The 25,197-nt window shown below is 59.8% G+C and overlaps 1 protein-coding gene across 1 annotated transcript; it reads right to left on the bottom strand.

The window, feature by feature from the left end:
- Positions 1-793: 793 nt before the first annotated feature.
- REXO1 (RNA exonuclease 1 homolog) lies at positions 794-24,041 on the bottom strand. The gene is made up of 16 exons (XM_033134356.1): positions 23,526-24,041; positions 10,235-11,997; positions 9,033-9,137; positions 8,098-8,308; positions 6,094-6,257; positions 5,622-5,753; positions 5,415-5,538; positions 4,639-4,752; positions 4,384-4,521; positions 4,166-4,279; positions 3,432-3,505; positions 3,063-3,173; positions 2,393-2,508; positions 1,990-2,128; positions 1,754-1,874; positions 794-1,681 (listed from the first exon to the last, which is right to left on the bottom strand). The coding sequence occupies exons 1-16, from the start codon at positions 23,680-23,682 to the stop codon at positions 1,593-1,595; spliced, it is 3,672 nt and encodes a 1,223-aa protein (XP_032990247.1). The 5' UTR covers positions 23,683-24,041; the 3' UTR covers positions 794-1,592.
- Between the last annotated feature and the right edge of the window lie 1,156 nt (positions 24,042-25,197).

The following is a 25,197-nucleotide window of genomic DNA, read 5'->3' as shown; positions in this document are numbered from 1 at the left end:
TATTTAGAAAACAACTCGTTTACCGAAGAGGCAGGAGAAAGTGAACTGGTTCCAAGAGCCACAGAGGGATATGACAGTGGTGGGACCTGATTAGAACAAGCCGCAACCCCCTCAGGGCCCCCAGGACCCAGAGAGGAAACTGATGCAGCCCTCGCCCAGGAAGCCCCTCGGGGAGGGGCTGCCATGTCCTCAGTCTGGGATCCTGCCCTGTTGGTCCTTAGCAAAACCCCAGGAGGGTGGCAGCGGCCTCCTCCAGGCAGCCTTCCTCCTAGCACCTTTGTGCTCCGGCATCCAGCCCTAAGGCCCCCAGCATCACCGGCCCCATGAGGCTTTTTCTGGTTTCACTTTAAGTACATTAAAAGCTGTGACCTGAACAACCCTTGCCTTCCCACCTCCACGAGCAGAACAATGCACGAATGGGCTGGGTTCAGGGCACTGGGCACACACACATTTTCGGGGAGCGGCAGGTGATTGTGGGCTTGGTCTGCCCGGCCCTTTCCGTGGTAGATTGTCAGACGAGCAAGCCCACTCACAGGATTTCGCTGCTGGCTCCACCATCACAGCATCCCAAGGGGCAGGAAGCGTGACAGGCCGCAATCCAGGCTGCCCAGAGCTCTGGGTCTGCTTGGGAACACTGGGCAGGGGGGTGGCCTGGGTGCTGCGCTGGCTTTCCTGCAGGTGAGCAAGGTTTTATTCCTGCTCCCCCATTGGGGCAGGTCCTGGTCATGGGGACAGTGACCTCCACAGAGGGTGTGCAGCCACACCAGGCTCCAAGACCACCACCAGACCGAGGTAAAATCCATATAAACATTTATTGTCCCTGCCTGGGGTAGAGGAGAGGGGGTCAGGGTACTGGGGGGCGGGGCTGTGGGCCTTGACAGACAGCCCCCAGGGGAGGCTGGGGCTCTAGTGGGAAGTGTCCAAAGGCTGAGGCCCTGTGGGCTGGGGGAGGGGCTGGCTCGGTTCCCAGAGGTCGTGTCTGGGTGGGCTGGAGGAGGCCAGTTCCCACCCACCCAGGCCCAGGCTGGGCTGGACTGTTGGGTCCTGGTAGCTGTCAAGGCGCTGGGTGACTGCTCCCGCCCCCTCGACCCCATCCCCCAGGAGGGAAGGCAGCACCAGGGTCTTGCTCCTCCGGGTCGGGGAAGACAACTGCGCAAGTCATCAGGTTTAAATTAAAAGTAATAAAAATAACAATACAAAAAAAGAAAGCTAACCCCTGTCTAAACAAGCTTGCGACAAGCCCACCTGGCCCACCTGACACCCTGGCAGGTGAGCAGCGAGGAGCAGGTGGTTTCAGTGCCTGGGACACAGCAGGGCCCAGCTCGTGTGCCAGGCGGGTGGTCCCGGCCTCGGCTTGTCGTCGGGTCAGCAGCAGTCTCCAGAAGACAGAGGTGTAGGGCAGAGAGGCAGGGGGGCACGAGGGGCCTCAAGGGCGCTGTCTCTGGTGCCATGGGCTCCTGCCATGCTCGAGGCCTCTGTGTCTTGGCCACGTGGACAGGGTTAGCTCTGAGATTTATTGCACTGTTTTGGAAGAGGCCTGGGACTAGAGGACGGGCCGGGACAGCGGGAGGCAGGAGGCGGGTGGGCGGCAGTCACCGCTTGGTCTTGGCGTCTTCTCGGACCTTCCAGATCACCAGGTGCATGCAGGCGCTGGCGTCCTCACTGGAGCTGTGGCCGTCCACTGTGGAGTGGGCAGAGGGTCAGGGTGGGCCAGCCCAGGCTCTGGGCCAGCGCAGCCTGGCCCACCACTCACCGTTGTCCTGGATGATCTGTCTGAGGTAGTCAGCCATGAGATTCCGCAGGGAGCGCTTGTAGGGGAGGCCCAGGCGGTGTGGGAAGAGCACAGACGTGTCCACGACGGTGCTGTGGATGACCTGTGGAAACAGCCAGCGCACCAGGGCCTCAGGACAGCTGGGCTGCAAAGGAGCCCGGGATTCCTGCCCGTTCATTGTCCCCACAGCCCCACCAGGCCTCTGAGGACTGGGTTACCTTCAAGGCCAGAAGGTCGCTCTCCAGGCTGTGTCCGATGAGGATGGTGTCGGCGCTGAACAAGCTCAGCAGGACAGCCTGGACGTCCCGGAGTGAGATGCTCGTGTCAGCGAGGTCAGCCTCGGTCACCCCCGAAAACCTGGGGAAGGACGGCAGGGACCTTAGGGGCCTGGAAGGGCACCGGGAGCCCCGACCCGGGACCTCAGGTCCTGGGGGCCAGGCTGGGATTGGGCCCCGACCTGGGACCTCAGGTCCTGGGGGCCAGGCCGGGAGCCCTGACCTGGGACCTCGGGTCCTGGGAGCCAGGCCGGGATCGGGCCCCGACCCGGGACCTCGGGTCCTGGGAGCCTGGCCGGGATCGGGCCCCGACCCGGGACCTCAGGTCCTGAGGGCCTAGCCGTACCTCGTGTTGTAGTCCACCACCTCATTGTCCGGCTTGACAAAGGTGTCGTAAACCACCTGCATATCGCTGTCCACCACGGTGACACGCGTCAGCTCCAGGCCGTACGTGGTGTAGGACTGCGGGCGAGAGGACACAGCTCAGACACGCCCCGACATGGCCCCACACACTGGACACCCCAGCCCCGTGCTGACAACAAGGCTGCCCCTGGACCCTGAGCCTGCGGCAGATGTTGTCCTGAAGGTCTCTGTCCTGGGGCCAGCATCTCTGGGGGTCAGAGTGGGGATGAACGGGGTTCCCTTCCCCAAAGCCCGCGCTGCACTCACGGGGCCCGCAAAGCTGCCCGGTGCAGGGGGGCCTGAGTAAAGCCAGCTCTGTCAAGAGCGTGTGGTGTGTGCTGGGAGTCAGGTGACAGTATCTGCTTGGTGACAGGACAAAAGCCCGTTGTGACCAGATGCTGGCAAAGCTCAGAGCGACAGACAGCACATCCCACACAGAGGCGAAGACCTGGCTGCTGTTCACGGCTCTTCGTCCACTCTTTATACTAAAACCTGCACTGGCCCAAAGCCTCAGGAAGGGGAGCCAGGATAGCCCCACGGAGCAGAAGACCCCTGCAACCTGCAGAGGCCACGAGTTCTCAGCAAGTTCCCATGGTTGCAGCCAGCTGACTCACCATTTCACAGTCAAGGGCGTAGATTCCGGGGTGAGCATCTTCTGGAAGCTCTTTATCAAAGGTCTTCACAAACCCTTCCAAGTTTTCCTTGCGTCCATCCTGCACGTGTTGCTAAGGGTGAGGAGAAGGAAGGTGAAGGTGGCAGGTTTGGAGGGCAAGGCAAGCAGGAGGCCTCAGGAAAAGCCAATAAGGCCGGGCTCACGGGGCCAGGCCTGTGCTGGGGGTTTTCATGGACCAAACTCCCCTTTCCAAGGCAGATAAATCAAAGGACAGGAAGCAGACAGCTCAGGGGTACCAGCTCCAGCTAGGAAAGGGAAAGGGCTTCCCAGGATGAGGAAGTATCCATAGAGCAGGGCATAGGGGACATACCTTGGCAACCTGGCAGCCCACAGAGCCGATGGCAGCTGAGCAGCACATGTACTGAGTCTCCCAGCCACCAGCCGCTGAAAGGGAAACAGTGGTCAGTAGCTGTCCCCACGCCTCCTGCAGGTAGTTGCTGACACCCGATTTGCCTGGGCTGGCAGGGGCTTCCCAGCAGCGTGGACCCCACCCCTGGGTTGAAGGGTAGCCCCGGGGAGGCCAGGGATTCCAGCCCCCTTTCTGTTGGGGGGAGCACTAGGCCCTACAGGGGAAGATTTGGAATAGGCGCAGCCCCCCGACCCTGCACAAGCCCTTCCCCAGGTTGGCAGTGAGGACACGTGCAGGTATGGGTCCCACGGGGGCCTGCCTGTGGGAATGCTGTACCCAGGGAACCCTCCACGTGCCCCCCAGAGGTGGTTCTGCAGGCAGCCACGGGCGCTCCGGGAGACCCATGAGTCCATGAGGGTAGGAATCGGGCCATGTGAGCCACTAAGTGAAACCAGCAGCTGCAGGACAGGACAAACCCTTTGTTCCCGAACACCCATGCATTTCTACAAGCACTTATGCACAGAGGAAGGGCGGGCAGGCGGGGGCACCGGGCTGTGGGAGGCCTTTCTTTTATCTCCATCTGAACGCGTAACAGGAAGGTCTTTATGTTACTTTTGTCACAACGTACAACAAAGGGAAAGAAAATGTAAAAGGGGTGGGGGAGGCAGAGGGGAGGGGGCCTGCTGGGGTCTCACCTCGGTTTCGGCGTAGCCGTCCCCAGTGATAATAACACTCCTCATCTCGCACACAGCGGCCCGAGGGGGACACGAGGTACTCGGTGCCACAGCGGCAGCAGACCCTACAAGAGGCTGTGGGGTGGGGACAGTGGACAGGAGGGTGAGGCGCCATGCCCTCCGTCCACACCCACCCCGTCGCACCCTCTGTGGAGCACAGGTGGCGGGGGGTGACTCACAGTCCTTGGGGGGCTTGTCCTCGGTGGTGAAGATGACAGCACCGCCCGGTCGCTCGGGGTGCAGGAACGGGTAGCCGTTCTCCTTGAGCTGCTCCTCGGTCAGCAAGTACTCCTTGAGGCGGCCGTACAGGGCGGCTCCTGTGGACAGACAAGCAGTAGACGCGGTCGGCCCCTGATGAGGCCGGGGTGGGGGTGGGGGGCACCCGGTCCTGCTGTGTCCCAGGCAGCTGGGCTGCTCTCCAGAGCCAGGCTCACCTTTCAGATCCTCCACCCGGGGGCTGCTCGCGCGGCTGATTGAGAAGCTGGTCTTGGCGGCCAACTTGCCGCCCAGCACCACCTCATGGGACACAACCCTCCGGCCACCGGTTTCTGGAAGGCGGTGAGGGAAAGGGTAAAGTCGGCTCAGACTCCCGCGCCCCTCCCGAGTGCTCCCCCACCTCCTCAGCGCCCTGTTCCCAGGACAGGGCCCGACCTCGTGTGACCCTGGGGCAGTCACCCTGCCCTCACCTTAATCCAGGACCAGCAGGCCTTGGGCTGCCTGGAAACACCTCAGTCTCCCCTCCATCTCTCCCTAGGTGGGGGTTTTTGCCCTTGTGTAGGGCAAGGGAAATAATTTAACACCAGATCTAATGGCCGTCTCTCTCAGGAGGGGAGGGGGGCGGGCCGAGAGCAGAACAGGGAAGCGCCCGCTGATGGCTGATGGCTTAATGCGCCCTGGAGAGGCACCGTGAATGCCTTCCCGGGTTAATGCACAGAGCAGGCAGGCGAGCCTCACGCTTTGAAGAGGCTGCCCCATTAGCGGCAGGCGGCCCTCGATGGAGAGACCCGGGCTGGAGGAGGAGGAGGAGGAGGGTGCTTACGAGTGAGAAGAGGCTGTTCTGAAGGCTCGGGCCAACTGCCGCTAAGACAGAGCCTGACAGCGGCCTCTTGTCTCAGAATCTCACCAGGAGGCTCGTAGCCACCCTCTGCTGGCGGTGTGGGCCTGAATCTTCTAGACGCAACACCTAGGCCACTCCTGCCCACCGACTTACTGTTGAGACCTGGCACGGCGCTGGGCGCCAGGCCCCGCAGCTTCTTGAGGGTGTTCACGGCCACGTTCAGATAGATGTTCTTGCTCGGGCTGCGGTCATACGCTGCCTTCTCCTCGTTCAGCGCCTGGGGGGACACTCCACTCAGCCCTGCAGTCAGGGACGGGGCTGCACCCCCCAGCCCAGCTGCCACCTCCCAAGGTCACACACCTTCTCTATGGCTTCCTGGTTGGAGGAGCAGAACTTGAGACACTCCTCAATAAACAGGTTGAGATATCGTTGGCGGATGACAGTGGGGACTTTGCCCCCGAACTCTTTTGGGATAATGGGCTTCTTTAGACTCTGGAGGAGACACAGAAACAGTAGAGGGTGGCAGCCCCTGCCTGGTCTCTGACGTACTTCTTGGAACCCCCGGCATGTGCCCCACACAGGGTGAAGCCTGCTGGAAACTGGGCCTCCATGACTCCAGGGGTGGCCCTGGGCTGGCAGGACCACAGCAGTGTTGACAAGAGGGGAAACTGAGGGCAGAGGGAAGGCACATGGCAACTGTTCTCTGTCTCCGCTCAGTATTTCTATAGATTAAAATTGCTCTAAAAAGGCTGTGAAATAAAGCAACAACAAAGGGGCGGGAAGAGGGGAAAGCAAGCCTGCACGCCGGGCATCGCGAGGGCAAAGCAATTACCTGTAAAGAAGGGCTGTGCGCCACACGCTTGGGGGTGGTGGTGCTGGTGGTCTTGGATGCCATGCCCGACAGCGTGCGTGTCTTCAAGGGCTGGCTGCCTGGCTCGAGGCCATTGGGAGGCTGGCTGCTGCTGGCCGGGAGGGTCCTCTTGGCACCTGTGGGGGCTGGCGGGGGACAGGGACCATGAGCGCAAGAGGACAGCGCGCCCATCACCGAGCTGCAGAGCACCAGGTGGCCACGGCCATTCAGAGTCAGCAGGAGGTGCATCTCAGAGCACAGGGGGAAGGGCCGGGGGCGGGGGCGCAGGCTGTGGAAGGACATTAGGCTCTATGTGCTTTGGGGCAAGTCCATCGAGAGCGGGGACACAAAAATGAGGCTGTGGAGGCCGGCGGGGTGGTCCGGCGAGTGTCGGGGGGCATGGGGAGCCTCTGCCACATGTTCTGGCCCCGACTCCGAGGCATTGACGTCTGAGGAAGGAAAGGCCCTGGCTCCTGGGCTGAGGACCAGAGGTTCTGGGACCGGCCGCTCATTGTGACCAGCCGGCCTCTGTGTTCTGCCTCTCCCTTTGATGACGTCACAAGTGAGACAGTCTCCTCCCAGGGAGGAGGGCTCAAGGCGGGGGTGGGGGTGGGGAGGCTGGGGAAGGTGTACCCCCAAGTGTGTGTGCAGCAGGTCTGACCAGCTCTGAGCCTGGGCTTGGCCCTCCTGAAGGGAGAGGAGCAGACGAGGAGACCAAAGTACAGAGCGGAGGGAGGGCCAGGTCCGCGGCCCCTCGGAGTCCTATACCAGTGTTGGCGTTACACGCCACGCGGGAAGGAAGATGCCGACCAGGGAGAATGTGTGCTTTTCAGTGATGAAAGGACAGCTTTTACGCTCACACAGACACAGACTTTCCTGCAGTTCAAGTGTGCAGCACCGGATGGGACCCAGAAACTCCAGACAGCCGGCTGGGCTCAAGAGAGCTGGGCAGCAGCTAGGAATTCGGGTCCTGCAGCGGCGACTACCGATGGCCAATGCAGTGGGGCAGGCTTATGGGACGAGACCCATCTCCAGTACACACAGCTCAGGGCCATCTCCCTGGGCTAAACCACTGCTACAAACCCGCAACCATGCCGGTCACTGTCAACTTCTAACTCAGGCACTCTGGGGAGGGAGGGTGGGAGGGATCAGAGTTTGGAGACGCCAGGGAAGGAAAACCAGGGGAGGGTTGTACATCTGTATTTGCAGGACCACCACATGGAGCCCACCCGCCCCCCCCTCCTTCCCCCTCCCCGTCCAGCTGGATACTAGAGGGGATCTCTGAACCAGCAGCAAAAACATCCCAGAGTGGGGCCGAGCCTTGTGCTGCGGAGGCCAAGCCTGCATCTGAATAGGTCTCCAGGTGCCTCCAGCAGCCCACCTGGCATATTTCCTCAGCTCCGGGCACCACCACGTAGAGACACACCCACAGAATGTGCAGCCAAACTTTCTGACAAGGCCCACAGGGGAAAAAGTGCCCCTCAGAGCAGGACGAGCAGCCAGTCCAGCTGCAAGCCCTCCCCCAGATCAGCTTCAATTCAATCAGGGCCTGGGCCACCCCCGGGCGACTCCCCGTCCCCAGCACTGCTGTCTGGAGCCCAGCACCCACACTCAGACCAACCCCTGCCAGGCACCTGGGGGAGGCAGGGACACAAAGACCAGGCAGGGACAGAGGGGGAGGGCCACAGGGAGACCTCTGGGTCAGGGCCTTAGAGGGAGGCGGAAGTCCAGTGCAGAAGGAGCTTGGGTCTGGCAGACACACACCCCTCAGACTCTCCACAGCCAGCCCCCTCCTGCCAACACCAAAGCCCAGAGAAGCCCAGGGCTGCTGGGCACTGCGCCAGGCTTGCTCCAGCCTCCTGCTAACAGTCTGGGAGACGATACCATTTTACAGACAAGCACACGGAGACCCAGCCAGGCCCCGCCCAAGGCCACCACCACCAACGCAGTGGGAGCCTGCCACCGTGGACCCGCACTGGGACTCACCTGCAGCCAGGCGGGGGTTGGGGACGTGGGCTATCCTCCTCTTCTCACCCGGGGCTGAGATGTGGACAGAGGATGGCTTCTCAGCCGGCCGCGGGGCAGCCTGGAGCCAGTTGGCCGACTCCCTCTGTGCCTGCTGAGCCCGCCGGTAGCACACCTCCTGGGCGGTGGGGGGTCGGGCGGGGGTTCCCGGGCCTTTCCTCACAGGCTCCAGCTGGGTGAGGAGAGATTCCGGGGCCCAGCTGTACATCGGAGGCACCCAGAGAAGGCTGCCAGGGGCAGCAGGCTGGTGGTAGGACCATGGGCTAGGCAGCAGGGGCTCCAGGGTTGGGGCTGGGCAGGACGCCCCAGCTCTGCCTTAGGAGCTTCCAGATGCCCCGGCAGGAACCAGCTCAAACTCATGTCATCACTCTCTCAGCCTCTGGCTTCTGAGAGCCCAGGCCATGCCCTCAGCCCTGATATAGGCACTGGGCAGGTGGGAATCCCTGCCCCCCATTAGATTGGCACGCTGATCCAATCCCACTTGATCTAATCTTCTCTGGACTGCCTTCCAGAATTCCAACTCTCCTTTGGGACTGAATCAATGGGAGCTTCTGGTTACACAGCTTGGGGCTTACCCTCCACCCAGCCCTCTCTGTGCTAGCTGACAATCTGTCTTGGGGCCACAGGGGAAGAAGCCGAGGTTCAGAGAGGTCTGGCCACTTGCCTAAGATCACACAGCACAGCTTGGAGCGAGACAGGGACTGGGCTCCCACATCTCACTCTCCCTGCTCTGGGCCCCGCTCCCCCCAGCACAGAGCATAACTCGGACTGGAGTGGACGTGGACCCCAAGCACTTCTCTGCCAGGACACAGGGAGTGCTGGACCCGCGTCTGCCGAAGGAAGCCACGGCTCTGGTTCCACAGATGGGGGTCTCTGACTGCAGTGTGGGCACTTACCCCCTTGCCATGCTTGGACAGATGAGAGACTCTCCTCTTTTGCCCAGGGAACAGAGTGGTCAGGCCCGACTGCTCCCTGTCCTCGGCCTTCTCTTCCTTGGGGGGCTGGAACACACGTGCATCCCTCAGCAAGGCTCCCTCTCCTGGCCTCACCACCCACACTGACACAGCGTGACTCCCAGGCCAAGAGGGAAGGGGTGGGAAGAGCAGCTCGAGAGGCCACGAGATGGAGGTCTTCACCTCCACCCTAGGAGGTGCTCCCAGCCCAGCCTTACGGGAGGAAACAGACTCAGTGCACCCCAGCTCAGGCCGCCCAGGCCAGCCGGGGTCCTGAGCACACCTCCCAGGCCTTGTGCCCCAGCCCTTCCTGGACCACCTGCCTTCTGTTCCCCTCCCTTGCCTGCCCACCTGCCCACCCACCCTGCCCAGGGCAGGGCTCAAAAATGTAGGAATGAAGGGGAGAAAAATCACAGGCAACACCTTGAAAGGCCATGAACTGGGAGGCGCTAAGGGATCACGGACCCTGTGACACCCCTCCCCCCCCCACAGAAGATGCAGGTTTCTGAGGTTCTGGCATGGGGACATCCTGCTGTTGAAACCAGGCTCCCTCTGGTGGCCAATATGGAGACAGTGGAATCAAGACCCCAATGGGCTGGCACAGATTTGGGAGGGAGGGAAGATGAGCTGGAATGAGTAGGAGAAAGAGGGGAGAGGAGGGGCCAGGGAAGGGGGAGATGGGTAGAGGGGAGTAAAGGGTAATGGAAGAAGAAAGAGGGGAGAAGGGCTGGGGGAATGGGGTAGGGTGTGGGGAGAGGGAACGGGATGAAAAGAGAGAGGAGGGGTTGGGGTACAGAGAAAATGGGATATGGGCTGAAGGGAGAGGGACTGAGGGGCTGGAAGAAAGGGGAGAAGGGCTAGGGGAGGGGGAAGAGGGGTTGGGGGGCTGCCCGATACCCCACTGCCTGCCGCTCCTGGACGCTGCCCCAGAAACCCCGCCAGGTGGCCCGGAACCCGGCAGGTGGGCCTTAAGCCAGCATCGTCTTCCTGGACAGGGTGCAGGGGGGCAGCAGTCGGCCGCCAAGGGTTCCTGAATTTTGGATGCGTTAAGAGGCTAGCTCCATGTCAGCGCTGACACTCGTCACAGGGAAACTGGGCCAGAGCTCCGGCAGCCCGGCCGCCTGTGCCCGAGCAACGAACCTCACCTGCCGCGCCAGCCGGCCCCTGTCCTCCGTCTTGACACAGGTGGACTCGTTGAAAATGCGCAGGCACTCCTCCATGGGGTCTGAGTCAAAGTCAACCTCTCTCTCCAGGGCTGAGTAGTCCACGTCTGCGCCCGCCCCCACGGAGGAGGAGGAGGAGGAGGAGGAGGAGGAGGAGGAGGAGGAGGAGGGGGAGGAGGGGGAGGCCTGAGCAGCCCGACCAGCCGAGGCTGAGGGCGGCGGGGAGGCCCTGAGGCGCTTATGGGGCCCCCGCGTGGCCGACAGGCCCAGGTTGGAGTCAGAGTCGTCAGAGGCTGAGCTGGAGCTGAAGCTGGGAGGCGCCAAGGGCCGCAGCCCGGGTGTCCTGGACCCTGCGTCCTCGTCCTCACTCTCATCCCCAAAGAGCTCTGCGTGGCTTAGGGCCCTGGCCTGCAGCTTACGGGTGGCCTTGGAGGCACCCTCGTCCAGTGAGCGGGTCTTGCGCTCTGCCAGCTTCCCTGGGGGGGTCTTCCTGCCCGTCCTGTTCGGCAGCTGGGGGATGTCCCCATGTGTGGGGCTTGGCCCCAGCCGGTCAGGCCGGCCTTTCCCTGAGCTGGCCACCATGGTGGCCAGAGATGGCTTTTTCTTGGTCCCCTGGGGAAGCTCTGCCCTGCGCCGGGGGCTGCTGGCCTGTGAGCCCCTCTTGTCCACACGCGGCCTCCCATGCTGTTTGTCCTTACCCCTGTCTGCCTTCCGGACACTGTCCTTGGGGCCAGAGGCCAGCAGCACCCCACTTTTCTTCTTCTTGGGCTTTCCTTCCTTGGAGCCGCTGTGCTCTTGCGAGGCCCTGGCTGGTGCGTCAGACTTGGCAAGGGACACGCCAACAGGGCCCCTGGGAGGCTGCCCGAGGTCCCCCACATCGTACTGCACAGCCATTTCCTTGGTCTCCCGCAGGCCGCCCTCCTCGGCCTCCTGGCCCTCCCTGGAGTCCAGCTTCCCAGGGCCCTTGCTCTCAGTGCCTGCCTGAGCCCTGACGGGGCTGGCAGTGGTAGGCCTGGCCCCTGGAGCTGTGGCAGGATCGTCATCTGAATCAGAGAACCTGGCATCACAGCCACCAAAAGGGTCGCAGGGCTTCTTGAGGGCGGGCGTGTAGGGCTCGCTGTTGCCGCGGGAGCCCCGTGACCGCTTGGGGGCCCGGTCGTCCTTGGAACTGGCCCTGCTGAGCAGCCGGGCGGAGAAGTTGGATAGTGGGTCGTACTCCAGGTCTGTGGATGGCTTGGAGTCGTCCACAACGTATTTGCCGCTGGAAATAGGGCGGCTATACCGCCGGGGCTGGCTCACGGCCTTGGGGACGTACTCCAGGGCTCCGCTGCCCCCTCCCCCGTGACCCTGGGCCTGATCCAGAGAGGCCAGCGAGTACTTACTGCCTGGCTCGGCCGGGGCAGCCAGCGGTGTGGGCTGGTAGCTGGCATCGGGGCTTAATAGGTCGCCGCCGCCAGGGTTGTAATCAAAGGACAAAGGGAAGGTGTCCTCATCCAGGCTGGCAGTGGGGCCGTGGGGCGCCAGGGCCGGGACCTCCGCCGAGATGTGCTCACGCGCTGTCTCCAGGAGCTCCTGGTAGCGCTTCTGCTCCATCTCCACCTCGGAGCGCACGGCCTCAATGGCCTGGTTGACCAGCTCCAGCTCCAGGATGTCCGAGCGGGGCTCATCCCCTCTGCCCAGGGCGCCATTCTCCCTCTGCACGGGGGGCTTGGGCAGCTCCGGGTTGTACGGGTCATAACCAAGCCCTAGAATAGGAAGGAGGAAACAGTGGTGAGCAGGCCTGTGAAGAGGCAACCACTGTCTTAACCCAGAGAACTGGCCTTCCAGAACCTAGCGGGGGCCAGGCCTCCAGCACACCCCCACCAAGGCCCTGCCCACATAGCAAAGATTCCAGAGCACCCCTTCACATAGTCTGCAGCCCACAGAGGCGAGGATGTGCAGAACCCTGGCCTTAAGAGACGGCCACAAGCTCCAGTAACTGGCGTTGGCCCCTGGGACAAACACTGGAAGGGTAGAGAGGACAGACAGGACCATGAGTGGGGTGAGAAGGCAGTGGGATTCCTACTACACAGGCCCACACTGAAGACACAGCACGCTGCTTCCTACAGCTGGGGTTTGGGGGGGCTGGGAGGATGGCGCGGTGCGGGGGGCTTGACCCTCAGGCACAGAGACACTTGATGGGGTGGGACGGGAGTGTGTGTAGAGCTCCCCAGAGTTCAGGGCTGCAGCTGGGAGGGGAGCAGACAGCCCACCCAGCAGGGTCTGATGTGTGCAGGGCTGTCCCACACGCTGCCCTCAGGCAAGTCCGCCGGGCTGTGCCTGTACCAGCGAGAAAACGGACACCGCTTAAGTGTCCACCGCTAAGTAGCACGGAGTAGAAAGATACCCACACACTTTTAATGGAAAACAAGAGGCAGAAGGCAATCTATGGTACAATCCCATGGGTGTGACAAAAGGAAAAGGTAGGGTATGTTCAAAGAACATCCAATAGTTAGAAATACTCATAAATGCGTGCATCAATCTGTAGGGCCCCACCACCGCCCCCATGGTAGGGGGACACATAATTCGTGTGATGATTGTCTGTCCCCTGCAGTCTACCCTCCCTACTCCTGGTTCTAGGGCACGTTCTAGAGGTCAGCACAGCCCCAGTGGCACCAGGGTCAGCAAGAATGTCGAGGAGACTCACTTATGAGCAGAGGTGCAGATATTCTCAATAAAACGTGAGCAAATAGTGACACTCTGAGACACGAGTGACATTCCATATTCAAATATACCAATCTACCATAAATACTCCAGAATTTAAAGAGTTCTCATCACTAGAAATTCTATCAGACGCAATCCTGCAGGATCTCTGAAGAAAAGGCCAATAGAGTTAGTTGGTCCCTGCAGGTAGAGAATGACAGTGATTCTCCCAGGAGCCCCAGGAGCCAGTCTTGCTTACACCTGGACAACACCTAGTGTGGAATGGGGCCTCCAGTGTGTGGCGACTTGGTGCAAACACAGCAGTCCCAGGGAACTCATTTAGGGAGAAGCCCGCAGGTGGCAGCCTTGCAGAGGGCAGTGGCTGGGCCCGGGCCGCCGGGGGTGGGGGTGTGTGGGGGGTGGCCAGGGAGAGACAGGGTCATTGTAGGCGTGGCATTTGTATTTTTGAAATTCTATTTGGAAAGGAGAAGGGAAGCATGTATCTATGCTTCAGACCACGAAGGACACGCCAGGCCTGCGCATGGGAGACGGTAGGTAAAACGCCACAGGACCCCGTGCCAGCAGCAGGACAGGGGTCAGGGGCTGTCCTGGTTGGGGCATTCACACTGGGAGCAGTCACTTCATGCCCCCCATGTCAGAGCTACGGATGTAGGGCTCGTGGACCTGGTGTCAGGACTCACAGTCCCTCTACCCTGGTGAGGGGCAAGGTGACGTGAGTCCTGAGGGAAGGCTAGAGACCCCAACAGGATCAAGACTGCCCTCCCAGGCCACCCTGACCCAGGATGGGTCACAGGGCCCCAATGGCAGACCCATCCCCAGCCTGGCACCCAGTGTGTGAGCAGATAGGAGGCCGATGCCCTCTCCTCATCCCCTGGAAGTCCTGGCTGCCAGCAGAGTGGAGCCTCGGCCACCAGCCATGAGCTGGCGTCACCTACTGGGCATGTCCACTGGTGTGTGGGGGGAGCCTCCAGTCTACCCTACTCCTGCACCTCCGTGGCGGGGGCCAAGGTTTCTCGCGCCCCTCCCAGCAGGGGATGGAAGCAAAGGCCCACCTAGTGTGAAGGCCCTCCCACAGGGCAGGTAGTTGGGGCTGATCAGGATCAATGGATGGGGGGTCAGGACCCAGGCACAGCCCAAAAAGGGCCACAGGTCACATGCAAATCAACCCAGAGGCCTCAGCCCTTTTCAAGGTCAGGAGGTCAGAGTGCAGAGTTCTAGGGATTTCAGATTTGAAAGGAAAGGGTTTCCCCAAGGAGCTTGTGCTTTGGAAGAGGCGGCACTGTGCCCTGAAAAGGCCCGAGGCTGCCTGGGGGAGCAGAGGCTGAGCTCCGGCCTTGTCACTGGGAGCTTGTACTGGCATGTTTGTTTCCTCAGGGCCATTACGCCAGCTGTACCACCACCAGCCTCCAGGCAGCCCAGGAACTCACTTGTACGCTGGGGGTCTGAGCCGCTCACTCTGAAGGGGCATGGCTCCTGGCCAGAGCACCCAGGTGGAAGCTGCCTTCCCCAAAACAAAAGAAACCACCCCAAGCAGGCCTGAGTCAAGGTCCTGACCCCGCCCCTCTAGGGCCTCGGTTTCCTCACTGGTACCTGAGGCTCCCTCACCAGCCCGAGGATCTCTAGACAGGTCTGCGAGTTTCGAGGTTACAGCTACAGGAGGCTTTGCTGCAGCCTGAGGCTTAGAGGTGAGCGAACAGGCCCAGAGCTCAGTCCCTGAAGCAGATGGCACCCAGCCCCCCAAGGTTACCTGACAGGGGAGGGGGGGACATAAGCACAGAAGGTACTGGTTCATGCCATCTAGCCCCCTGCGCTCAGGGATCATCGGAGCTGGAGAAGCTGCCAAGACAATGTCTGCAAGCTGCCTGGGGTCCTGGGGGCCCTGCCCTCCCACTGGTAGAGGTGTCAGAAGGCAACTGTCCGGTGGCCCTCGAGATATGGGTGCCCTTGAGGTTGGGAAGGGCCATCAAGCACCTTGGAAGATGTCCTCCAATTACTGGGATTAATTTGGGTGAAAGTAAACGTGCTCCTTTGGGGGTTCGCACCAAGTAAGCATGCCTCTGGTAAACAAGATTAATTAAGCTGGTTTTTTGGGAAAAGGGAGATCTGGGAATGACTAGAACAGCCCTCAAAAGGCCCGGCTGCGGGACTTACATTCTTAGGAGAAGTCAGATCCCTGGGCCTGGTTCCTGCCCCCCACTCCAGGGCAAGTGAGGGGCCGGCTGCTACCCAGCTCCAGAGATACCTGGAGGTCACTTGAGGGATGTCCCCTGGGGAGGCCCCTCGCCGGGTTGGGGGAAAGACAGCCCCTACGGACCACCTTCCCCTGGCCATCTGTGCCAGCACTGTGCACCCAGCACCACACACCCACCAGGACCTGGCCTGGTTGCAAGGACACAGGTGGCTCCCCCAGTGACCTCGCCCCAGGGACTCTGATCAGCAGCATCTGGGACATACGTCCAGCACAGTGGAGACCAGGCCTGCTTCTCCCAGCTTCCTGGGCTGGGGGACCCTGGGTGGGAAACCGGTACGGGCGGGCACTACAGAGCCCCAACCCCCACCAGGCTGAATCACAAACAAGACATGCGCGAGGCCTTCAACAGGTCCTGGCAGCCACCTCCAACCCCTCCGGGCCTAGCGTCTGCTCCCACACACCCTCCACTTCAGAGAACGCCTGCCCCCTTCCCTAACTGTTGAACGTGGAATCAATGACAAGACATGGAGCATGACGCCGCCACTCAGGCAGGATGCGACCTAACTGTCTCTGGCTTCTGAAGGCCTTCCTCACCCACCCCTCCTCTCCTCAGTCTGCCCAAGGTCTGAAGATAAGCCCAGGACTGCACAGGAGTCCCGCCCCCAGCTTCTTGGCTGATAAGACGTCAGCAGAGATTCCTCCACCAAGCCAGGTGGCGGTCACAGCCTGCTGGCCCCCCCGCCCCCAGTGGGGTGGCAGAACACCAGGAGGAGACACAGTCCCTGCCAAACAGGAGATAAGCAGGGACACAAGGGCTAGTCATGGCAGAGAGACTAGACCCACCCTGGGTGGCAGAGCCCTTAAGGTGGAGCCAGGAGACTGAGACATTCTCTAAGCCCAAAGTGGTTGTAACAGGCCTTGGGTCACCGGCCATCCCAGCTCAGCAGGAATGCAGAGTGGCAGGCCGAGGGCTCAGGTTAGAGCACCCCACACTTTGGGCTTTTCTGAGAAGTGGGATCTAGCAGACAGTGCCCCCGAAGGCTATCCCCAATGGAGGGCAGAGTAGCCCCGCAGGTCCTCAAAGGGGCCGGCTGCTACACCTTCCATCCTGGCCCAGCTTCTCTGCTCCTGGTGGCCTCCCCCCACCCCAGTTTGGACATCGGGGTGCCCCATCAGACAGGCCAGAAGCCTGAAGCCCAGGGGTAAAGGCACCTGGCTACTCATCTAACCGAGAGCCCCACACTACCCAGGGCAGCTGACGCCCCGGAGGGAACAGGGCAGACCCCAGGAACGTACTCCCAGTTGTACATGGGGGCCATCTGAGACAAGCCACCGCTGAGGCTGGGCTGAGCCTACAGGAGCAGGGTCCACCCCTGCCTGTAGGGTGGGTGACGTCACTGGAGAGCCTGCGACATTGGCTCGAGACTCAGACCCTCGAAAGCCTCCCCTCGTAGCCCCAGGGCTTTCCCTCAGCTCTATAGCCGCCACCCCAGAAGGCCAGGGCCTCAGCTCAGGTGGCACCACGCAGCCAGCTCCAGGGGAAGGACAAGAGGACCCCCGGCCAGACCTCGGGCCACCATCAAGCCTGTTCCCGCCACGCCCCCAGAGCTACCCTGGTGCAGGTCGTCACAGACTGTGGGACCACCCTTCTCTCTGGGGCCAAGCAGCCAGGATCATAATGGCAGGCTATGCTTCAAAATCCACAGAAACACACAGGATGGTATAACGCGCAGGGACAGAGCTCCAGGGCCGGGCTGAAGCCTGTCCTCCTTGGCACCTCTCCATCCTCACAGCCGGCGACAACGTGAATCGCTTCCGTGGGCCCACTGAAGAAAGCTTCAAAACAATGCTCCCACTCTTTGCGTCCCTGGTGCACTGCCAACTCCCCAAACACGTGGGTTTCCAGTGGGTGTTTCTAAGATCACTTCCTCCACTGTGCAGGTTCCCCCGAGACACCCCCAGCCCAGAGGCCTAGCAACTCGGAGCACCTTCTGACGTTCCAAGTGAAGTCAGGTGGGGGGTATGGTTCCGGCCAAGGGGGATGGAAGGCTGCTGCTCTCACGGCGTTCCCGGGACAGGGGGCCACAGTGAGGGGGAGCCGGTTGCATCCCCGAAGAAAGAGTCCACACACCGGGGTCACACGTGAGCACAGTGGCTTTTATTATTTGACTCCTCAGGCAGGTGCCAGGGAGAGAGTGATGGACAGCTGGCTCCAGAAACAGTGCCCACGCCCCTGCTCTGTGAGGGCCCTCTAGGCCACTGCCAGAGGAGGAGACAGTGGTCTCTCCGGACAAGTGACTATGATGTGTGACCGTCAACTGGGCAGGGATGGATCTCACCTCTAGGACATACAGGGACAAGCGCCACCAGGACGTGCCTGGACTGAATGCGGTCCACGGCCCTCGTGACACTCCCGTCACCTTCCAGGCCCTGCCTACTCCTTCTCCTCCCGTCTAGCAGCTCAACACGCTGACCCCGGGCTCCTCTCTGTACCTCAGCTGGCTAGTGCAAATGTCTGCAAAGGTCTGTGCGGTGAATGGGTGAATGAAGAAACGAATGAAGAAATACCGACCGAGAGCCACGGGCCCCCAATGCCTGGAGCACCTCCACTCCCGCGGACACAGGCCTCTGTGGTGAGCAGAAGAGAGTCCCTGCAGGACACACAGCTCAGCAGCCACACGAGAAAGTTAACTGGCTCTGAGTCCCCCATCTCCCCGTCTTTGGGGCGGACTAGCTGGACCGCGGCAGCACTCTCGGGGCCTGTGCTAGAGAAGGACAAGTAACAAGTCCGTGTGACAATGGGGACACGTGCCAGTCCCGCTGGGAATGGCAGTAATGTCAGGGGCAGCCTCTCCTTCCCCCTCCTCCGCCCCTCCAAACCAGAGCAAGAACAAGAACATTCCTGGCCTTTCACTGCTCTCCCTACCCAGGATCCTGGAAAGGAATTGCTGCTGGCCTCCCAACCTGCTTCTAGCCACCAGGTAAAACTCCTACTCATCCTTCCAAGCCCAGCTCAGTAACGCTTGCTGGAGGACACACAGACTAACAAGCCAACTGCCCTCTCATGGACCCCAGCCCGTGTCTCTAATGTTAGACACCCGTCCTTTGTTTCCAGGGCCACCCTGCCTGTTAGGTACTGAATAAACACACCCAGAAGAGCCCTTGGAGGGAGCCAGGGTGGGCTCCTGATTTTATAGACGACATGGAGGCCGGGGTGTACCAACAACGCTTGTGGAATGGCCAGTTCCCCTGCCAAAGAACCCAGATTCGGGACCCTTTTTCTTCTTGTCCTGCTCCCCTCCAGCAAACTAAAGCAGCAGGCAGAAGGGTGCTTACCCCGCAACGCCCCTTGGCCTTCAATCCTGCCTGCCACCCAGCTGTCTCCAGAGAACCCAGTGCCCCCAAGCTGCCAGCACACATGCCTGCTTCCTCAAACGGCGCAGGCTGACCACCACAGGACTCCTGAGGACCCAGCCATCACAAAGGACGGTGGCCAGGACACGCCTCCACGGTAAGTCAGGCCGAGTGTGCCCTGACCGGCCCTAACCTGTGCTCCTTCCACACTTTCCACTTCCTTCTCTCTTATGAATCAGATCACACCAGCCAGAGTCTACCTGCCACAAGCGGACAGCTCAAAAAACAACAAACCCAACTCCTGGGCAGTCCTCACCGCTCAGCTTACAAGCCATCTGCTGGAAATTATTTTGTAAAGGGGATTCCGATGGCGTGGGGGATGGACGACAGCAAAGCAGGAAGCATTTCTGCAACACAGCGTCTCAGATGGAGGGGGCAGCACTGTTTGTTGAGGCCGATTTTGCAGAAGAGATAACTGAGGCTGATTAATACTGACGAGCTGGAGGCTGGGCCACCTCCTCCCAAGCGAGGCTCTTGGCACAATAGAAAGAAAAGCCAAAAAGTCTTCACTTGGGGCTCCACTCCATCATAGGAGCTGAAAGCCTGCTGGGCACCCCACCTCTTCTCTGGAGCCCTGAAAGGACTTGGGGTGCCACATCCAAGCCCCCCCACAGGGGTCCCCTGAGCCCTCACAGCTGGCTAATATGGTTGCTTGGGCTCCTGTGTCTCTGCCTCTGGGCCTAAGGAGCTGGGGGAAGCAGTGCTTTGCAGGGTCTGTCTCTTCTCTGTGGGCCTCAGCCAGCCTGCCTATCCTATTCCCAAACACACAACAGGCCAGTGCTGGGACGCTCATCACGTCGGCACCGCTGACATTCGGGACGGGATAAACCTGTGTGTAGCGGAAGGGGCCGTCCCAGGCACTGTGGGGGTTGAGCAGCCTCCCTGGCTCCCCACTCACTCAATACCAGGAGTACCCCCAGTTGTGACATGCACAGACATGGCCCAGTGTCCCCTGGAGGCGGGGCAGACTCGTCCAGGTGAGAAGGTGCTGCACAGCTAACGTGCACACTCTGCATGACACGCCCACATCCCTCCGAGAGCAGCCACCTCCCCAGGCCCTTCCGTGCATCCCTCCCCCTCACCTCCCATGTCCAATGAGCCTGCGCCCAGGCTGAGGCCGCCCACTGAAGCCTGGGCCCAGAGTGAGACCCATTGCTCTACTGATCGCCACTAAGCAAAGAATCCTCAAATACCCAAGCCTGGCTCTGGGCGAGAAGGCAGGTTTTAAAGCTCCCAGGCTGTCCGGAGGAGCTGCCAGGGGTGGGAACCAGACTAGCGATGGCCTTTCCTCACTGGAAAACAGAATCCAACTTAATCAGCGTAGCAGGATCACAACTTTGGTGAAAACACACGAAGCTTTTTGTTTTTAAGGCTGGGAGGAAGCAAAGCAAGATGGCATACGTGGGACTCAGGCCATGTACAAAACACGTTTCTTTTGCCTTTCCAGTATTCTCCAATGTTTTAAAAACGGACATTAGTCTGAGTCCTGAAAAACAGTGTTTTGAATGGAGGTCTGTGCAGGGCTGAACCGCAAACAGAAACCCAGGTTTTTCCACCAGTGATAGCCTGTATGAGAGGTAAACCCAGCGCTGCCCACATTGACAAAAAAACGACTGCTTCGACAAGCCCCAGCACCTGTAAGCTAATCCCACCTTTACAGAAAAACCCAGAACAAAATAATAGAACCAACCACCCACCAGGTGCCGGCAGCAGGGAAGGCTCCTCCTCTGGGAGGTCCCAAGCTTCAATCCCCTAAGACTGGTGACCCCAGCTCCCTAGAGCCACACCTGATCACACAGCTTCCTGGGAGGGGCAAGGAAGTGACGCTTAAAAAGTGGCCTCAACAAGAAAAGAAACAGCCCACGACCAGCCTCACCCTATACAAGGTGGGAGGTGCCACTGCCCAGCCCAAGGCCACAGTGACCGCCAGCTGGCAACACTCTGCTGTCCTCTCACCCTGGCCAGGCCTCCAGACACAAAGGCAATACTGCTCTCTACTGGGCTTCTCAGCATCAGCTCTTCCCTTGGAAGGGAGAGCCCACCACAGCAGTTCACTTTCCAGGAAAGCACATTTTGTCCTGTCTCTGAAGATACTCTAAGAGGGCGGTGAGAAGTCGCCCACATGAAATCCACCACCAGCAGCCCCAGGGAAGCGGCTGAGGGGCAGTGAGGCCAGGGGCCTGCCTGTTGCAGCAGCTGCACGCTTCTGTTCCAAGGCAGCTCGTGGAACAATAAAATACTGACCTTCTGCTGGGAGGCACTTGTGTCTCTTGCTCCATCCTCCCTTCCCTGGGGAAGCAGGGGATGCTCTCAAGATGCCAGACCACAAAGGGCCACTGGGAGACTGTGAAGCCGGGGGAGAGGGTTTCCCAGGGAGCTGCTGCTGCCACTGACATGGTTACCCAGCTGGGGCCCCCTGTCTTCCCTTGTGAGCCAGGCCTTCCCTCAGGTCTGTCCTCAGGTTTCAGAGCTCAAGTCCTGTGATTCTGGCTTTCCCAGGTCTCACTGCTACCTGCCAGCCCCAGGGCAGAGCGCTGAGCCCAACACACAAAGGGTGCCCCAATGTGTGGGGGACCCGCAATTGATGAGCAGGGCAAGGCCTGACCGCCTGGATTCAACCCCATGTCCCCCACTTACCAGCCATGCACACACAGGCTAGTGGGCCTGTTTCCTCATTTGTAAGGTGGGGACAATCATCCCTACCATTATTAGAAGGAAACACAGAGAGTTTTACCAGAGCAAGTGCTATCATAGTCGGGCTCTACTACACCCAGTGTGGAGGCACACAGGGCGGGGGGGTAGGGGGGAAGGGGAGTGCCGGGCTGGATCGGAAGGGCTAGAAGGAACAGGATCCTTGCCCAGCCCCCTCATGGGCCTCTGACTGCTGAAAGGCTCAGGCAGCCACTGGCCCAAGGCTGGAGGTGCTGGGCCACATAGGGACCCTGGCATTCCATCTGCAGGCGGCTCCCACCCAGGACCTTGGCAACCCTGTCAGCTGCTTGAAAATAAAATGGGGCCCAGACCAACCCTGCCAGAGCCTCTGTCTGGGCCATGCACATCTGGTCACAAGTGGATTGGCTGAAACCTGGATTGTTATAGCCTCTTCAAGCCAGATAGGAAACTGGGCTTTAAAAAATCTGGAGCAGGGGGAGCCGAAAGGAAGGGGGAGGTCTAGACACACACTCTCCCCTGGCATCCTCAGAGAGCGGTTACATGAGCATGCCACAGAGGAGGAAAGAGAGGGTCAGAGAGGACCCACAGCAAGAAAGAGGCTGAGCTGCGATTTGACTGCCCCATTGCAGGGGGAGGTGGTGTTCTAGCAGGTCTTCTATCACAAGCCTGGATCAGAGGCCTTCCTGCCATGCCCCCCAGATGGGAAGAGGTCTGCTCATTCTCACCTACAAAAGGAAATTGCAGAAGTAGCGGGGTAAGGGGTAGTCGGTTGCATTTTTTCCCCATGGGAAAGTCAGGCAGACAGCACTGCATCACCAAATGAGCTTCCAAAAATGATCCTTTGGGAAATGAACTGGCCATTTGTGATGCAGAAAGAAATGAGAAGACTGACTTGGCACGGAAGACGCGAGAGGAGAAATCAATGCTACAGAGTTGGGAACAGACTGGGAGGCAAGTCAGAATGTCAGTGGTAAAGAAAGTGTTCCTGCCCTGTTTGTCCCAGTAGTGAGGAACCCGGAAGCCACGCTCTAGCCAAGCTCTGCAGAACACTGCATACAACGCCAGTAAGTAAATAAACGGAGTCAAGACACAGGGCTTTTAACAGGATAAAAGCAAACCCCATGAGCTGGGTGTCACCACCTCCCACATGCACTCTGTTCTCCGCTAACTTCCCAGCCCCCACCAAAGCTGGGGATAAGTTACCATCTATGCTAGCAGCTCCGAATGCCCGACCCTGCACAGGTGTGGACCCAGACAGACTGCTTGATTCCCACCAGCTGCAGCTGGCTGCAGGTGCCCAAGGTCTAAGCAAATTTATAAGGTAAACCTGAGAACATTCTACCTTGTTTTTTTTCCCCCCGGCGAAATGGGAAAATAGGCCCATTATCTAATTCTAGCAAGGGTGCTCCTCTTTTTAGGTGCAAAGTTTCTAAAATGAGAATCGTTTTTTATGGAGAAAGAGAGGTTATCTGAAACTGAGACAGAATGATATCTGGGTCTGATGGAAAGGGAGAGCCGGTCCTGAAAGACGGAGACCACCAGTGGGAGCCTGAACTTCCCTGGGAAGGAATGGCGCCAGACTTAATCCTCCCTCCAAGCCTTTCCTTGTCATGCCCTCCTTGCCCCGTTCTCACTGTCTCAGCTCAGATCTCACACCTCCTACAAGAAGCCCTGCCCGATCCCTCGCAGCTCTCACCAAACTCTGCTGTGACATTGACAATCACCACGATAATGTGATGTGCGATCCATTCACGTTCTCTGCTCAACCCAAAGCAGGGCATTCCTCGGAAGCCTATCTCTCTCCCATCCCTGTCAAGTGGGTTTAACTTACACCCTGTGCGGTCACGTCCGATATTCAGCTTGCCACAGTAGGGACTCCTAAGTAAGGCGCAGACGGGAAAATAGCGCGGAAATGAACAAGAGCTGCCGCAAGGACTTGGGGTCCGGGGAAGCAGCAGGAACGGTTTCACCTCCCCAGGAGCTCGGGCGCGAATAAGGGCAGAAAGGGTAACCCGTGTCACCCGCGGCTGGCTTGCGTTATCTCACTCCACCCTCGCAACAGCTCTAGGAGGGCATGTTCTCTTGTTTACATTTTACACTCGTGGAAACGGAGGTTCTGAGACTTGCACCGGGCCCCGAGGTGGGTGGTCCCGTCCCCGGCTGGGGGACGTTGCCCGCGAGCATGTGGGGAAGGGGGCTGGGACAGGACCGGGGGGCCGGCGAAACCCCGGCGGTGGAGTCGAGGCCCGGGCCAGGAGCCGAGCCCGGGGAAGGCAAGCGGGCGGGCATTACCTGCTGCGGGGAGTGCCGCTCCGCCGCCGCCGGGTGCGCCCGGGCCCCGGGCCCCGCGGTGCCGGAAGTGGCAGTAGGGCCGCCGGCAAGGACCCCCGGGCGCCCCAGACCAATAGGGGCAGTCGATGGCCCGGAAGAAGCCAGTGGAACGTAGCATGGTGCGTCCCGCAGCGAGGCCCAGGCCCGGAGCTGCCCGGGCCCCCGGGCCCCTCACTGGCGCCTCGGTCGCCGCCGCCCGCGCCTCACGGACCCCGCCGCCGCCATCTTGCTCAGAGGTCCCCGGAGGCCCCCCGGACGCCTTCGCAAAGAACCCCGGGAGAGGCTGTCCGCAGCACGCCTGATCAGAAACGCATGTTCTCGAGGGACCGAAGCGGGTCGCGAGCCCATGGGCCGGGACAGGCAACCGCGAGAAGAATGGTGGAGGGTGCAGACTGTCCTGCCTGAGGCATCTGGGAGCCTCGCCGGCGCCACTTCCAAGTCCTCCGCGAGGGCGGCAGCGCCATCTTGAACCGCCAAACGCTGCGACACCTGGGCTGTCCACAGCGCGCCTGACCAGAAAAAAGACCCCTCAGGGCCCTGTTGTGGCTCATTTGCATTTAATTTGCATTATTAGCATGTGTTTCTCTTAAAGCGCCCTCTCCTGGACGAGACGAGTCCTGTACCTGTACCCGGCAACCCCAACGTCTGAGTTACCCGTTGACTCTCAAAAACTGGACTCTGCCCTGGTATATAGTTGGCTTTCAATAACTGCTTAATTTCTCCCACCTGGATTCCTGTCAATAGTCTAATCCCCAGGTCCACAGGAGGAGTCCTGCTCTCATTCACTCTTTTGTCCACCAAACACTTACCTTGTTTCCCCGAAAATAAAACCAGGTCTTATATTAAGGTTTGCTCCAAAAGAGGCGTTAGGACTTATGTTGAGGGGATGTCATCCTGAAAATTCATGCTAGGGCTTTTTTTTTTCGATTACGTTTTATCTTCCGGGAAACACGGTACTGAGTGCCTGCTCTATGCCAGGCCCTGCCCTAGGTGCTACACTCAACCGTATTTTGTTCATGTATTTATCAGATGCCTGACGTTTGGGTTGTTTCCACCTTTGTCTATTGTGAATTGTGCTGCTATGAGCATGCATGTAGGTATATTTGTTTGAATAGCAGTTTTATTTCTGTATGTTTTTAAAATGATGTAAATGTGAAAAATACATTTAAAAAGCAAAAAAATATAAGAATGCAAAAAATATTAAAACAGAAAAAGCACATTAAATTTCCTTTTAAATGATGTAAATGTGTTTGTTGCCCATGTTTATAACCCGAGATGTCACGTAAAAACCCGAGGGAGGTGGGAGCCTTGGAGGGCTGTGGGCAGAGGGGCGGGGGCCTCACTCGGGTGCTCACACGCGCCCTCGGGTGGCTGCTGCGGGTAGTACAAACTGAGGAAGGGCAGGGGCAGGACCTGACTCAGGCGCTCATATGCACCCTCTGGTGGCACCTGCGGGGAGGACACACTGTGGGAGTGAGGGTGGGAGCCCAGGACCAGAGGGCACTAAGCTGGTCCAGGTAGACGATGATGGGGGCTGGACCTGGGTGGAGGCAGTGGGAGGATTCTGGATATGTTTTAAAGGTACGACTTCAGCGAGATTTCCAGATAGACTGGATGTGGGTGGTGAAACAGA

Source organism: Rhinolophus ferrumequinum, chromosome 18, assembly GCF_004115265.2.
Source record: "Rhinolophus ferrumequinum isolate MPI-CBG mRhiFer1 chromosome 18, mRhiFer1_v1.p, whole genome shotgun sequence".
NCBI lineage: Eukaryota > Metazoa > Chordata > Mammalia > Chiroptera > Rhinolophidae > Rhinolophus > Rhinolophus ferrumequinum.
The sequence above is the reverse complement of the archived record's forward strand: the minus strand, read 5'-3'. Positions and strand labels throughout refer to the sequence as shown.